This window comes from Echinops telfairi, unplaced genomic scaffold, assembly GCF_000313985.2.
Source record: "Echinops telfairi isolate 266 unplaced genomic scaffold, ASM31398v2 ScPeMD7_443;HRSCAF=831, whole genome shotgun sequence".
NCBI lineage: Eukaryota > Metazoa > Chordata > Mammalia > Afrosoricida > Tenrecidae > Echinops > Echinops telfairi.
Window position 1 is genome coordinate 33,526,900 of NW_022104341.1, and position 16,276 is coordinate 33,543,175.

The 16,276-nt window shown below is 37.0% G+C and overlaps 1 protein-coding gene across 1 annotated transcript in view; it reads right to left on the reverse strand.

Moving 5' to 3' along the window:
* Positions 1-16,276, reverse strand: part of SH3GLB1 (SH3 domain containing GRB2 like, endophilin B1) — a 33,241-nt gene that overhangs the window by 3,695 nt on the left and 13,270 nt on the right. The window contains exons 4-9 of the mRNA XM_045292045.1: positions 15,361-15,494; positions 13,925-14,017; positions 8,446-8,532; positions 4,867-4,890; positions 764-853; positions 364-464 (exon numbers count right to left, since the gene is read on the reverse strand). Of these exons, the coding sequence (XP_045147980.1) occupies positions 364-464; positions 764-853; positions 4,867-4,890; positions 8,446-8,532; positions 13,925-14,017; positions 15,361-15,494 (529 nt within the window). The remainder of the gene's footprint in view (positions 1-363; positions 465-763; positions 854-4,866; positions 4,891-8,445; positions 8,533-13,924; positions 14,018-15,360; positions 15,495-16,276) is intronic.

The window sequence follows — 16,276 nt, forward strand, 5'->3', positions numbered from 1 at the left end:
CTGACTCAGCTTTCCTCCTGCAGTCGGCATCATTGCCTCTGTTTTGTGAGGTGGAGGACTTTGTGGACTGGTGTTGGGTTAATGGGTTAATGTTGGACTGTGGGCTTGGGAAGCGTTGGGTTGGGATGTTTTCGTGATGCACACTTTCTTTACATAAGTTGCTTTACATGAGTTGCTATGGATTTGTTTCTCTAAAGTACCTAGACTAATACAGATACCAACCAAGGGCTCAATAGAAAGTAAATGTCTAGAAAAGAATGAAGGCAACGTATGTACAAGCATGCCTGATTCAATCGCTGTATGGATTGTGATAAGAATTCTGTGAGCCCTAATAAAATGCTTAAAAAAAAAGAAAACAACTACCTTCCCAATTGTTTTTGGAGATCTAACATGTACTGGTAACATTGTGCGTAGTAAGTCATCTGGGCTTCTACAAAGTCATTCAGACAGCGAAGGTGATGGGCCTGCAAAGGAAAGTTAGAGACTGTTCTCAGTGCTATAATCTACTTACAGTGACAGATGCAAAGAGGAGAGAGTACTGTGGATGAATCATCAGTATCCAATATTTTAAAAGATTGGGAGAATTAAGAGATAAAGTAAAGGTAAACATGTAAAATACTTCTTTATCCATGAAAGTGCCGCAATTTAAATATCCGTAGTAAATGATTAAAAAAAAAGTCTAGGTTTTCCCATCTCAAACATCACTGCTTTACTCTTAGCCAAGACTATTGTTTCAAACACATTCCAGTGAACTGACACTCACGTGCGTGCTGCTGATTCCCTCTAGCAGAAGTCTGGTAATCTCTGCTTGGCGATCAAATTCACTTTGAGTTATTCTTACTTCCTGTTCAGACTTAAAGAGGAATATATATTTCAGAAACTTTTAGCAGTCTTAGTCCATTTTATACATTCCTTGTAGACTCCTCCCCAACCTCCCCACCCAGCCCTCTCAACCCGAGATACAATGTTAATTCCTCAATTGTATTGTTTACTAAACTGGTGCCTGGTTTCAAGACCCCAGCCTTTCCACACTATTCATCCTAGGGAGAACTAAGTCCTGACCACATTTGCCTCAAAAGAATCTATTACTGGGAAGGTGCGATGAGTTACTCCTCTAAAAGTCTACAAAAACTATAGAGCAATCCAAGTATTTTCAGGTATCAATTCTGTTAAATTAAAAAAAAATACGATTTGACAATCTTAAGATTACCAGTTCTAAAAAGCATTAATGTAAAAAAAGAATTCTTAATTACCGTAGTGTTCTACTTGAAGTTAAAGTCTTCATTTTAAATGAAAAAGATTTACAAATGGATGCCACAGAACTCTAACCTTTTTTTTTAACCAAACACTTCCTGGTAGGAACCCAGTTCTGAGGGCCCTCAAAGAGTTTGTTGTCCTGCATCTTAAAAGCCTTTCCTCTTAATATTCTTTCAAAACTTGGTATAAAATATAGCTTAACTAGGACAATTGTTAATGAAATATGGGGATTAAAAGTTTTTCCTGAAAGTTATGGTTGATCTTTCATGGATTTCCAAGAATCTGCTACCCCAATTTTAGTGTTTGTAGATTTTTGTGGTATAAATGACTACCAGGGTTGATTTTAAGCTAGCTGGTGAAATTGGAAAGAGATGCCTATTTTAGCACACCACTGCTGGGTTCTACCCTCTGGCTGGTGAAGGAACATCACAGTTCACTGAAAATCAACGTGATCTAAAAATAAGAAATACTGGCAACCCCCGAAAAACCCAAAGCCAAACATGTTCTCAAGTCCTTAAATCCTTAGCCAGAGTTGTTTGGACTAAGTGGGGAAGAGCAACTAAAATCTCCAAGGTCACTCAAAATAGCTGGCTCATGCCACTCACCTCCCCCTGAGCAGCATCCCTGGTGATGCCGTGGCAATGACCCCCACAACTATAAGAAATAGGGGGGCTTCACAAAGTTTGTGGAAAAGTTGTATGATCTTTTAATCCTATTATTCCAGGACCTTTTAACCCCACTTAGCAAATAACCATTTCAAAGACTTCAGTATGTATACAAGGAAGGTTTGACATTTTTTCTTTTATGTCCCCTCCCCTCCCCTTCACCCTTTGGTGGTGGTAATTACCCCAGTGAACAAGTCAACAATGAGAAAGCAACAACAACAAAAGAAGAAATCAGTTCCTATAATCATTTTCAGTCCTCTGCACCAGACCTGGCAGAGGGGACTAAGAACTGCCAACTAGATTGGATTTATGGAAATAAGCTTGAATGACTCATTAAGTCAGGAGTGAAAATTAAATTTCCTCGACTGAAATCAGAATACATGATGCTTTGGTGGCAGGGCTGAAGTAAGCTTCATCTGGAAGCTGGTATGAAGCAGAAAAATGTCCCAGGAGAAGAAAAGAATCAAGGTTCTTCCTACAAAAAGCGTTAAGGAAAAGCAATCACTTCGGTGTTATGTTTGCACTCTTTACTGTTTCGCTTGGTTGACTACAAAAGGTTTTGAATAATTGAAGCAAGCATAGCTAAACAAAAATAAATTAACTTCAGAAGTAAATAAACTTCCTAAGTTCAAGAATGTGCAAGTACAATTTAATAGCCTTCAGTAGAAACAGAGACATCTACTCTGGCAATCACTGTACAAGGTAGTTGAAACAAGTAAGCTAGGTAGCATATGGAAGTGATCTGGATGAATAAAGTGAAGTGATGTAATATCTTTAAGACAATGAAACACACACACACACACACACACACACACACTCACACTTACAGGGTTTCAAAAAGTTCAGCGGAAAATGCCATTCTTGAGTTGTAATTGAATTTTTTTCATGAACTTTTAAAGTCCCTATGGAGATCATGATTTTTTAAAGACAAGTGATCAATCTTCTAAGATGAAGCAAAATTTGGTTAACTTTTAAGAAAGGTGTGTTTCAAAGCAGGATGTTTGTTTTTCCGTGTAATACGGAGTTTATATTTAGAGAAAGTTAAGTAATAATAGAAAAGAATGAATCTCATTCTTGAACAAGCTTCAGGGGATGTCCAGTGTGGTATTAAATTTGGCCCAATGTTCCAAACCATATAAATTTGTGACACATATGAGGGAGGCTTCCATTTTTCACAACATTTTGAGGCCTCCACATATGACTGACCATGATAATTAATCTGGGAGGCTAAAGAGATTTAAATCAGGCACAGTATTATTTACTCAGGGAGAAAATGATCCATTATTAGAAATATATTAATAAAAATGGTTGAGAGACAGTGGATTCAAAAGGCTGATATTCTGTCTCCCCGAAGCTCTCACTCCTGACTAAAGGTTCTAAGTAACAATTTTAAGTAAAAGATGAACGGCTTAGAATTACTACTACTGGACTAATTCAAACAGAATACGATAGTCTATTTTAAATTAGGTAGAGTTCTTCTAAGACGTAACTTCGAAAAAGGATAAAAATTTGTTAGTCTGTGACCTTGGGTATCTCGAAGCTAGAAACTTTGGTCATGCTTCTGAGATGTGAAGGGCCTTCAAAAAGTTTGTGTAAAAATGGATTTTAAAGATAAGTGGAATTTCCCTGCAACCTTTTGTCCTGCTACTCTTGATGTTATCTAGCTTATTCTATGGCTTTAAATCTTAATATATCTCAGGAATATAAAGTTAAGTATTCTTTAATTATAAAAATTAGTACAGAAAATGGAAAAATCTCCTGCAAGTCACTCTGATATAGTTTAAGACTATTACCACATAAAGTGTTGTGTAAGTTCTTCCTATTTATTATATCAAATATTTTGCCATCTTGCTGAGATGGTAAAATCGAAATCAGAAATAATTTGGTGTTTTTATATCCCAACCAAAGGGGAAAAGATCCTTGCTGTATTGTTCAAACTACGTTCTCTTTATGCTGTTTGCTCCCTTGGCATGCTAAAGGCTCAGAAAGAAATCTGAAGCCACAGTGGCACCCAAGTTAATGAGTGGCTACCACAAAAGGGATGAGAACATCAGTCTATTCCATAAAGTGAAAAAATTTAAAAGTTACAGTCTGTAAAGCTATGAATAGTCAGTGGGCACAATTACCTGCCCTCTCCACCACTGCCCTCATTTAGAAGTCAGGTCTAATGCTTAAACATGAGCATTAAATGGAGGGGAAAAAAACGATTTTGAAGACTTAAAATCTGCACTGAAGTCATACTTCTATATTCCTTAAAATCCTTAATTAATCTATTTGATTTCCCAGCCTAGAGAAGATTAGAAAATTTAACTGACAGAGGAGCTGCTCATATGGGCAATTTCTAGAAATGAAAATCTGACAACAAGGGAAGAGACAACATATTTGAAAAGCAGAAATGCTGAATACCAAAATGGATAGTCACAAAAATGACGACAGCTATAAATGAAATGAAATACCTGCTATCTCATATTTAATACAGCAGTGAAATACATTTTAAAAGCTGGTATTCTAAGGTGACTGAGAAAAATAAGTTTTGGTGCTAAGTTTAACAAATTACAGAATTACCCAGAAGGTTCTCCTGTGTGACATGTAATACATCTTTCTCTGGCGATATAGGACACAGTCTTCACTATATTCTACATTTTGTAAATGAAGGCTGTGATGGGGATAGACTCAGTAGTGGCACCATCTCCTGGCAAGGCACTGCCAAGAATATCAGTACCACACTTATCTAGGGTTCATCTGAGAAGTGCCCCGCACACCTCTGAAACACTGCTCTACTCTGTGGAGCGGCTCCTAGGCAAACATGCGCATTTCCAGAATTTCCAGATCTTTTAAGATATAGTTACACAAACTGTGGCCCCATGGTTCTTGCCCAATGGATATTAACTGAAGGGGTAACAATTAAATTCATTTCATAATTCTGATTTAATAATTTACTTACTTTTGTCACTTCCTCTGCCCAAATCTAGCCAGCATTAAAAATCAGAAAAAAATATAGATAATGAAAGAAAGTTGGAAATGAACATTTTCTACAACTTAGTATAGAAAAATGGAAATACTTTAATTCAAATGGCATATTATTCTTTTCTAGAATTATAACATAATACATATTAATAACTACATCAGGATGTTTAATATATGATGCAAGTATGCAGTGATATTAATTCAATTCATACTATCAATTTTTAGATCTTATATTCTAGAAGTTAATAAAAATACACTTTCCCAATTTGGGAACATCTAACAGCTCTAATTTACTCATCTGTAAAATCAGATGATTGTACTTTATTATTCATAATATCCTAATCTAAAATCCTAGCATTTCAGGAAATTAAAATAAAGCACATATAACTGGCACTAAAGTTTGAAACACTATTATTTTCTGGAGTAGGGAAAAGTACACTTTAAATACGATAAATCTTAAATTACTAAAGTTAACAACTTCTTATTGTAAGTAAATTTAATGTTTTTTTTTAAGTCTCGCTAATTGTTTCGGAGCCCCTTCTTGTATTAAGACAAAAGAAACTTATGATCTCTATACCAAATTATTAGCAATGACTGAATTCTTCTCACACTTTTACATTTACCTAACAGATAGGACAATGGATATAAAGGAATGCATTCTCTTGCTATCTAAGGGAAGCCCTAATTTACCAAGGGCCTCATTACAGTAGTTAAAAAACTACAATCAAAGAATTTAATAAATTCTGTGTAGCAATCCTTCCCAAGGATATTTTTCCTGTCTTTAGTTGAATAATACTAGTGTAAAAGCTGTATTAATTACACTGCAGATTCTAAGCCATTTCCACCAAAACATTTGGTATTGTCTAGAATAGAATTATAAATTTTATTGGCTAACATTTTAAAACTTTTTAGTAGGTGTAGATTTTTCTTGCTTTCTATGTTGTTAAAAAAAGTAATTTCTATTATCTCAAATATCTCTTCTACTTAAACTTAACATATGAGGGGGTACTCCCTCCCCACCAAAAAATCAGATTTTTTCCCCCCTTCAAGCTATGTAAATTTTTCCCCCTCATAAAACCACCTTATCACCTTCATAGTACTCGCCATTGCACTTAATACATTTGTCAGATCTGCGATTCCATTCTTAGAAACATTTTTCAAGCTCATCTATTTGGATGGCTGACAGCACCTCCCTTGTTTTTTCCTTCACCTCTTCTACGTGTCAAATCAGTCCTCTTCATTCATGGAAACAAAAAGAAGTCGCCCAGAGTGTGGTCAGTGAATATGGTGTATGGGGCAAGAGAGCCATGCTGTTTTTTGCCCAAACCTGGTACACTGAGAGGGCTGTGTGAGCAGGTGCATTTTCACGGCAGCAAAAAACAGAGCCCCATCTGCCATAAGTCAGGCCTTTTTTTTTTTCTTTTTTCGCTGTTTTGTTGTTGTTGTTGTAATTTGTACTTAAAAAAAACATTTTATTGGGGACTCATACAACTCTTATCACAATCCATACATCCATATGTCAAGCACATCTGTACATTTTGTTGCCATCATTCTCAAAACATTTTCTTTCTACTTGAGCCCTTGGTAACAGTTCCTTGTATTCCCCCCTTCCCCCCTCTCCGCACACTGTTATGCCTTCTTTTCAGAACCTTTAAATAGAAGCTTGATTATAACAATCTGACCAGGTGAAATTAACTCCAAATGCACTACCCCCCCCAACCCATCAAAAAAACAAATGAGCATTGTCTTGATCTTTGATTTCACTTGACGAGCTTTTTAGGGTGAGGTGACAACACCGTCTTCCACTGGCTTGACTAATGCTTGCTATTGGGGTTTGCACCATGTCTCATCACCAATAATGATCTTGGGGAAAAAAGTCGGTCACTTCAGAGCTGTTCTTTCAAAGCATGGCAGGTTTCCACGTGCTCTTCTTTCTGGTCAGTCAGAACCCCAGACACAAATTTTGTAGCGACCCTTCTCATTCCTAAGTCTCCTGTTAAAATTCGCGGAACTGAGCTCCAAAATTGTCCAGATAACGTCCCCATCTCTTCCATGGTCCACTGTCACCAGTCCCGGAGGGCAAGTGCATGAATTTTGTTGACATTTTCATCCATTTGGGAAGTTCACAGATGTCCACAACAAGGTTTGTGTGGCAGATATATAATTGTTTGTCAATGTGAGGATTAAGAGTGTAGGGGTGGAGTCTAGCTTGTCAATCAGATCATGGCCAATGAGGCCTCTGTGTGGGCATGGCCTTCTCCTGAGAATTCTTGGAAATCCAGGACTTCCTCCTTGGAGGCGGGAAACACTTCTCTCTCTCTCTGCCACTCCCTGGGAGACATTGCAGCGGACAAGACACATGGAACTACGCTAGTGCACTAAGTTGGAGAAGCCACATGGAACTAACCTGATGCAACCAGACCTCTGAAGCCGGAGAAGCCACGTAGAGACCCCTGCCAGCACTGAGATGCTTACAACACCACTGGATCCAAAGACTTCCCACCCACTGGCTTGAGATCATTCTGTATTTGGCATCCTTGCATGTGTTTTGTGAGTCTGAAGAGGACTTTATAGATTGGTATCGGACATATGGGCTAATATTGGACTTATGGACTTGATCTGGGATGTTTTCTCAATGTTCAATTGCTCTTATAAATAAATTTCTTTCTTATACACATAAATATAAATCTCTTTCTTATACACGTGTATCCATGGATTTGCTTCTCTAGTCTACCTAGAGTAACACAGTTTGTCATTAATCAACATTTTTGTGTTTTTGAAAGAGAAAACCACTCATACACTTGAGTTTTTCCCATAGTGCTGCATTTGTAAGCTGTGTCCAACACCATAACAGTTTCTGCAGCAATTTTCCTGAACAGGAAGCAAAATCTCACAGCTGGATGCTGTTGTATTAAATCAGAAATCACAAAAAATGAGGTCCAAGCAAAACTGCTTTTATGAAAAAATTCAGTGACCAGAAAGAACCTTTCCAGGTGATGCCAACTGGGTGCACTAACTCAGAGTGAGTTCCTTGATGCTCACCTAGTGGGAAAAATGTGTACTATGAAAGTTCTGCCCAATGGAGCTTTTTTTTTTGGGGGGGGGTACCCCCTTGTATATTCTAGATAATACAGAACATTTCACATTCTTGATTCTTGCCCAAGGGTATTACCACTCAGCAATTTTCTAAAGTTATAAACTGGATGGGGAATGAATCTGGCCACTACAGAATCCCTAAACTGCTAGGGTTTGTCTTGGTCCTCAAAAAATAGAATAAATTCAATCTCTGATGAATTAGGATGAAAATAAGGTAAACAATGAAGGTACTACATGTTTATTTGTAAATTTGGATTTTAAAATTCATATTTAACAGAGCCAATATACTTGACAATTTGAACATAGCTTCCTTTCTTCAAGCTCCAATATCACCTCACCCACTATTTTTTGCTAGATCTAATGAAACTATAGAGTTTGGGGTATTTTAGGTTTTAAAATACAACTAATAGCAAGAGAAGGCACTTTTTCAAGATGTATAAAACACAATAGGCCAACAAACCTTCAGCCATTTTACATGCAGGATGTTGAGCATGTAAGAGAAATTTACCATAATGTTATCTCCTTCAAGCCGAGCTGAGTTTAGTTGCTTAAGTGCAGAGGTAAGAGACAAAGAATACATTATACCAGTGAACACAAGGAAACAAGTTACTTCGGCACAATAAGGAATACACTACACAAGTATTCAATGGGCTGGGTAAAAAGTTTCTCTAAAAAAGTATACAACTAACTATAGAGTTCTACACAATTTTACATAGCAATGCCTATTTAACTCTTCTAAAGCACTCAAAAAACACACTGCTCAATTTTAAAGATGAACCTGTTAGGGAAAGTATCACTTTAAAATCTGTTGATTGAAATCGAGTGGATTCTGACTTGAATCATAAGGACTCTCTACAGGACAGAGTACAATCGCCCCTGTGGATTTCTGAGGCTGTAAATCTTTATGGGAATAGAAAGCCTCATCTTTCTTCGTGGTTTCAAACTGCAATTTACCGTTGGCAGTCCAACCCACTATGCCATGTCTATCCACAACTTTCCTATTCAAAGATCATTTCTATTTTATGAATTTATGATGCCTTCAACCACGATCTCTTTCAATCAGCCTCAGCCAGGTCTTTGCATACCCTAGAGAAATATGAAAGGCATGTCAATCTTTGTATTTCTAATAAACTTTAAATTTAAATATGTATACATATAAAAGGCTATATGATGGTGCTATAAAGTCACTCAATTTCCAGATTAAATATTTAGACCACTGTGAAAATGCTAAGTGGGCAGAGACACATACCATATATACTTGTGCATAAGCCGAGTTTTTCAGCACATTTTAATGCAGTTTTTGTGGTAAAATTAGGTGCCTCGGATGATATTCGGGTCCGCTTATACTCGAGTCTACATGGTATTTGCTACTATTTTCCATAATAACTGGATGCCAAACAACTAACAGCTCTAAACCTCTAAGTATCTGGTAGGTTTGACACCATCTGATTTTTCTTCTTCCTTTTAATGAAATTCTAAAATAATAAAACATTTATGAAAGAATAGGGTTAGGTTAATTAATATTAATTTGCAATTTAAATGTCAAAGCTATATGTTATCTTTACCTCATGCCATAAGAGTTATGATATGAGACTTGAGAAAGTTTGTGGAAAAATTCCATTGTTTTTTAATTACATTTTCTCATGAACTTTTTGAAGCCCCTTTGTATATATAAATTATTTTGAAAATAGTATTTTTGTTCACTGTGAAAAAAAATAGGTTTTTTTGTTTTGTTCAACTGGTACATTTTAAAGAAATGCTTTTGATGCTGCTGTTGTCCTTTACCAATCCTCCAACACAGCTTGGTAAAATGTAAGTTAGTAAAGAAACAATATGGAGTAGATGGAGAAATTTTTTTTACTGATGAAGGGCCACAGCATCAAAAAGCTTAATGTACCACATTATTCTGTAAACTAAGGACAGCAAACACTTCGCACTGTTTACCTATGAACTCCCCCAGCAGAGCATCTTGCATATAATGAATATTCAATAAGTATAGAATATAAAAATTCATAAACTGATAATTAAAAAAAATGCTGCATTACACACACCTTACTAGAACAGTAAGAAACCAAAAACCAAACTCACTGCCACTGACTTCATTCTGACTCATAGTGATCCCACAGGACAGGGTAGCCCACTCATTCTGACTCATAGTGATCCCACAGGGCAGGGTAGCCCGCCCCTGTGGGCTTCTAAGCCTATAACTCTCTGGGAATCGAAAGCCTCATTTTTCTCCCGCAGAGCAGCTTCTGGTTCCAAACAGCTACCTTTGGGCTCGCAGTGCAACGTGTAACCTACCTACACCACCAGGGCTCTCTGATTAGAGACTTAACTACTTTCAAGAACAATCAAACTATGGAGGTTCAGAGAAAGTAACCCTTTTAGAAGTCAAACAGGAATCAGAAAATATGTCAAATTGAGAAAAAAAGAAAAGTTAATCCAACCCCTAGTGGCTTCCCGTTTTTTCATATTCTTCAAGCACAGAGAAGTACAGAAAATACAAAAAGCATCACAAGATATAGACATGCTTATGGGGTTATACAATGATAGGCAAAAAGGGTTATATTGTTTTTCAAAGTATTTCAAACTTAAATGAGAATGTGTTTTTCTCTCTCTCAAGTACAATTTGGCTAAAGTTATTTATTTTAAACATAACATAGACATTCTAGAAAAGCTGTGTGCATATAAAATGAAATTGCTGAGTGAAGTAATTTTAAAATATTTCATTTAAATTATAAACATAAATTCACATGGAAAAACAAAAGCACCAAGCTCACTGCAATCAAGTTGATTCCAAGTCATACTGACCCTACAGGGCGGGACGCGCCTGTCCCGTGAGCTCCCAAGACTAGGACTTTTCACGGGAGTAGAAAGACTTCTCTTTCTCCGCTGGAGTGGCTCGTAGTTTCAAACTTGAAACCTTGTGGTTAGCAGCCCAACTCCTAACGACTATGCCACCAGCACAGAAAATTGTAAAGAATCTTTTCTGGATATATTATCAAAAGGAAATTCTTTTCAAAATGTTCCTTGTATTATATTTAGTTCTTACATATTTTAATTACAATAGCGAAATAACTTAGAATCACCCACGGAAGTTGCACACTGTTAAATCTGTGCTTTCTGGTACTTTCCCACACCATCGTTATCCTCTAACAGTTCTGGCTAAAAAAAAAAAAAATGTACCCAAACTTGGTCAACTAGGCACACAAAGGCAGTTGAATAAAAAACAATTCTATTCTAGTTCAAACACTTGTTTGCAAACGAACCTTGTTTATTATATTGCTTTTCTTACCTGATCATGGAATTAGTATAAAAAACAACTTATATTTTACTATAAAAATGTACTATTAGCAAATAGAAATGACCACAATTTCTAATGTAGGGTTCTCTTGGCATCTACTGTTCATTTTAAAGTTCCAATTCTGTAAACAGCCTGTTTTAAGGATATTAGGCTATTCATGATGATGTCACAATAAAATTGGGGGTAAACTTTTTGAAATTATCTATTAAAGATAGCTCTTCTTCAACAGTACATAAAGAACAAAAAAGAACTGATGCATTTGAATTACGATGTTGGCAAAAATACTCAGAATGCCATAGACTGCCAGAAGAATAGACAGATATATAACGGAAGGAGTACAGCCAGAATGCGCCTTAAAAGCAAGCATGGCGAGACTGTGCCTCAACTACTTTGGACATGTCATCATGGGAGACTAGTCCCTAGGAAACGCGGGTCAGTGCAAAGAGGGAGCTCCTCCACAGGATGGACTGACACCATTGCTGCGGGCTGCTACAACAACTGTGAGTGTGGCCCAAGACTGGACAGCATGCTCTTCTGTAGTTCACAGCGTTACTATGAGGCAGCATCAATCAATGGCATCTAACGACAAAAGAATGCTGAAGAAAAAAAAAGATATTCTGCTCCTAAAAGCTGTTGGGGTATGCTGATGAAGGACATCATAGTCCACCACAAAATTATCAGTTTAAAATTTCATAAACCAAGTCTCAACTGTTTCTATATTAATAGAGCTGCTAAAGAGTTCAACACAGTGGGTTATAAGCTCTTTAGGGGAATGCTTTTGTTTTAAAAGAACATTTTTATTGTGCATTGATTGAAGATTTACAGAGCAAATGTTTTCCATTCAACAATTCATACTTTTACTGCGTGCCACTGAACACAATCTCTACAATGTAGTATTACTTATCCCATTTCTTCCATGTGAAGTTTCCAGTTTCCATTCCTCCTTTCCTATCCCTTCCTGCCTTCTGAACTTTGTCCTGGGGCACATACTACTCTTTGGATATCAAATGGTTGATTATTCTAAGGAGTATCTATTTTCCTAGTGGTGGTGTTCAACATATAGAAGACTTCTTAACTGTTTGGCTGAAAACTGAGTTATGAGGTGAGTTCATTTCCAGACCTGAATGGTGATTAAATGTCATAGTGTTATGAGTTTAAGCAGCCTCTATCCAAACATTAAGCCTGGTTTAAGATGAATTTTTTGATTCCACATTTCCCTCCCATTTTTATCCTGGATCCTCTATTGTGATCCCTATTTCAGAGCAGTCAGCAGTGGTAGCCAGGCCCCATTTAGTTCTTACGATTGCAAGGCAGAGGAAACAGGTTTGCATGGCTCCTTAGCCCATTGGATTAGTTTTTTCCTTGCACATTTAACTTTCTTCACTACGTTTTGCTCCAGATGGAGAGAGACTGATATAGTACCTTAGACGTCCATTTGCAAGCTTTTCAGACCCCATTTGCTATTTGAAAAAGTAGAATGTAGAAAATTGTTCTGTGAACTATGCTAAACTAAATGACCTTAATGTCACTTGAGACTATGGTCTCAAGCATCCACACCCACTGACTCATTCTCTGCTAGGCAACGATTCTTGTGTGTGTGTGTGTGTGTGTGTGTGTATATGTGTATGTGTCGGGGGTGGTGGCGGCAATGATTCTTGATGGTAATGGTAGGGGACAGAAGGTAGGGAGACTACCCTGCCACTTGACAAAACATGTCCTGTAGCTCACACTATGAATTAATTTGTTATCGTCTTCTAATGAGTTCATACTTGTTTATATTGTGCTGTCTTACATTAAAAAACTCAGTGCCATCGAGCAGATTACAACCCATAGCGACCCTAGGCAGGGCTTCCATTTTTATGAGAGCACTTTTATATTTTTCTCCTGAGGAGTAGCTGATGGGTTTAAACTGTCAATATTGTGGTTAACATCTAACTCATTAATCATTCCAAGCTTTAGAATGGAGATATACACAGAACTATTAAGATATACATAAACACACCAGAGTATTTTATATATTATTTCATAATAAAGCATATACCCATTCAACTGTAACATAATATCTGAAGGTTGATTTTCTAAAAAAATAGACCAGGTTTTATTTATGCAAAACCAGTTTCCTTCCCTTCAAAATAGACCCCTGGGAGCCCAAGTTGCCACCGTTTGAATGTTTTTGGAACTACCCTTTGATAACTTCTCAGTTTGATTCACATGTGGAAAAAATAATAATCCTATCCATTTTCTAAGTTGCATACAAGTATTCTTAAACTTGACTAATTCTCATCCCGATAACTATCTTTTCGCTATTTCCAAATATATTAAACCTATCTTCATTTATCACCAGCACTGAGGACATTTAAAGAACATGACCAACTCTAGGAGCTATAATTTTTATTTCTAGCAACAGCTATTATCACTGATACAAGAATATCAACTCTTGATATGACTACCTGGTTCTCATTTCCATGGTTCTCACTTGCATGCATCTGATAAGGTTGTTTCCAAACACAAAGGACCCTAACGTGTTCTAGCAGTAGTAAGAGACTTTAAGTTGCATGGCATATTAGTAAAGAAATTTTACAAATCTTAAAAATTATTCACCCTAAAATGTTTTCTGTTAAAATAAACTACTTACTGAAGCTCTAGTATCAGCAGTTTTTGCCTTTTTCAGTCTGGTTTTTGCAGCATCCAAATCCAGTCTCTTGTTTTGTAATAGTTTCTTTTCCTTCTATAAATACAGCAATAAAAAATAAAGGGCAATGATAACTAAAATTGTATAAGAAAATACACATTTAAAATATGATTTCCATTAAATGTGTCATTTGAAAATAAATACCCATGATTATAAATTGGCTATAAAGTGACCATGGTGATTTCTGACTCCTTTTCTTAGTGAATTCAAGTTAAAACACGATGAAAACATTCATGCTAATGGGAAAGATGCCAGGTAAAGAAAAGGATATTGTTTTAATATTTTTGTCCCCCTATCCCCAGCCAAGGGACATGTGAAAATCCCCTTTTGATTGTCACATCTGGAAGAATTAATATTACTGGACCCAGTATGCTAAAGATGCTGCTGAACATCCTACAATGCAGAATAACCCTTCCAACAAAGAATTATTCTGCTCAAAATGTCAGAAGTGCCGAGGTAGAGGAATCCTGGTATTAAATCTTAGAATTTCCTCAAGTGCCTCTGGTAAAGGAAGTATGGACCTAGGGTAGGATTCCATGATACCTTATGTGGTCTACACCTCAAAGACTGGGCAGGCGATTTTAAACGGGCCATTGCACTGAATGTGCTCTGCTCCACCACAGAACTTCAAATCTATACTTAATAATGACCAGCAAGGTACCTTAGAATCCTTCCCAGGGACATTCAACTTCTGTATAGTGGGTACGTTTGTAAGAATTAAACAACAACTGTGTTTTCAGTGAAAGTCTACACACCAAATTAGATACACACTTGACAATTTCCAGCCTAACTGTTCTGTGGTATTCGTCACCTTTTCCAGGCTGTTAACATTCTCTGTAAGTGTGCTCTCTCGTTGCCCTGTCTCTGCCCTTTATCTTCTTATCTTTGCTTTAGTCTACTTGGTGTAACAACGTTTTCTCACTTTATTAATGCCCAGATAGCTTCGATACACCAAATTCCATCCTACTGTTCAGTAATCTAGTGCTTAATCATTTGCACCACCCAGGGACTCCAATAAATTTCTAGGGACACAAAAAGATAATGACTATAATATCTACAAATATATCTTCCACTTTTATTTGACTTCCGGCTACTTACTTACTGGAATAATTATACTTTCCTAGTGATTCTACACTAATAATGGTGAGGTACAAACCACACAAACAGAACCAATGGAACCAGGAGTCTTTTATTCTGGTTTACTTTTGGTGTTGAATATGCAGCTCGTTTGCTTACTTAAATTTCCAATCTACAACATCCACACAGTTCAAAGATTTCAAATTAGGCACTATGAGAACATACTAGTCATTAAAAACTATAGGCATATAAATCTAAATTATTTTAGTTTTCTTAAAAAGGGGTCAACATTTTCCACTCACCGCAATTGTTTTGTAATCACCCTCTATAAAATTTCTTAAAGGAGTGAGGAAATTTAAGGCTGACGTTTGGATCAGTTCTCTATCTGCTGTTCCAATTCGTTTTTGCGTTTCACCACATTTAATAAGGGCATTACCTGCAAAGGAACAAAACAGAAAAACAAATATGGTCTGTAAAGTACAGAAAACATAAATCTAAAGGTATACCAGTAATTTGACCTGCTTTACAGTTAGCTGTCACTTGTTACTTAAAATAAATTAAGGACATTTATTGAAAAGTATCTTAAAAATTATAAATACCAAACCATGAAAACCCATTGCTTTTTAAGTTGATTCCAACAGCGTAACTGTACACAACAGAGTAGACCTGGTCCCATAGGATTCCCAAGGCTATGATATTTTAAAGCGCAGACCGTCACACATCTTTCTTCCCCTGAGTGGCTGGTGGGTTCAACTGCCATCCTTTGGTTAGCATTCTAGTGCTTAACCACTGTACCACTGTGATAGGTAAGTTTATTGTGCCAACCTGGCCAATAAACACAAGGGATTAATAAGGTTGCAGTTTAATTGAAAGACAGGGAGATAAATGTCTTGGCGAGCCTCGCCTTTCTGTCTCTTGCACTCTGATGATTAGGACCAGTATGCGGCCGCCTTAGCTATTTCTCTGCTTCAACTTGTGAGCTACACTACCTGTGGAACACCCAATCCGTTGACCGTGTAGTTATAGTTTGAGGTTTCTTCAAGACCTGCTTCCCCACACTGCTGTGTATACATCCCTTGAGCTGGGGACTGTCGGACCCTGTCATCTGGCTGACTGTTGGTGACCTGCCCTGCTGTTTGCTTCCTGTGGCCGGACTGCCTGTACTTCTATACAGAACACTCAGCTGTCTGCTTCCTTGACTTGCACCCAGCAGCCCTC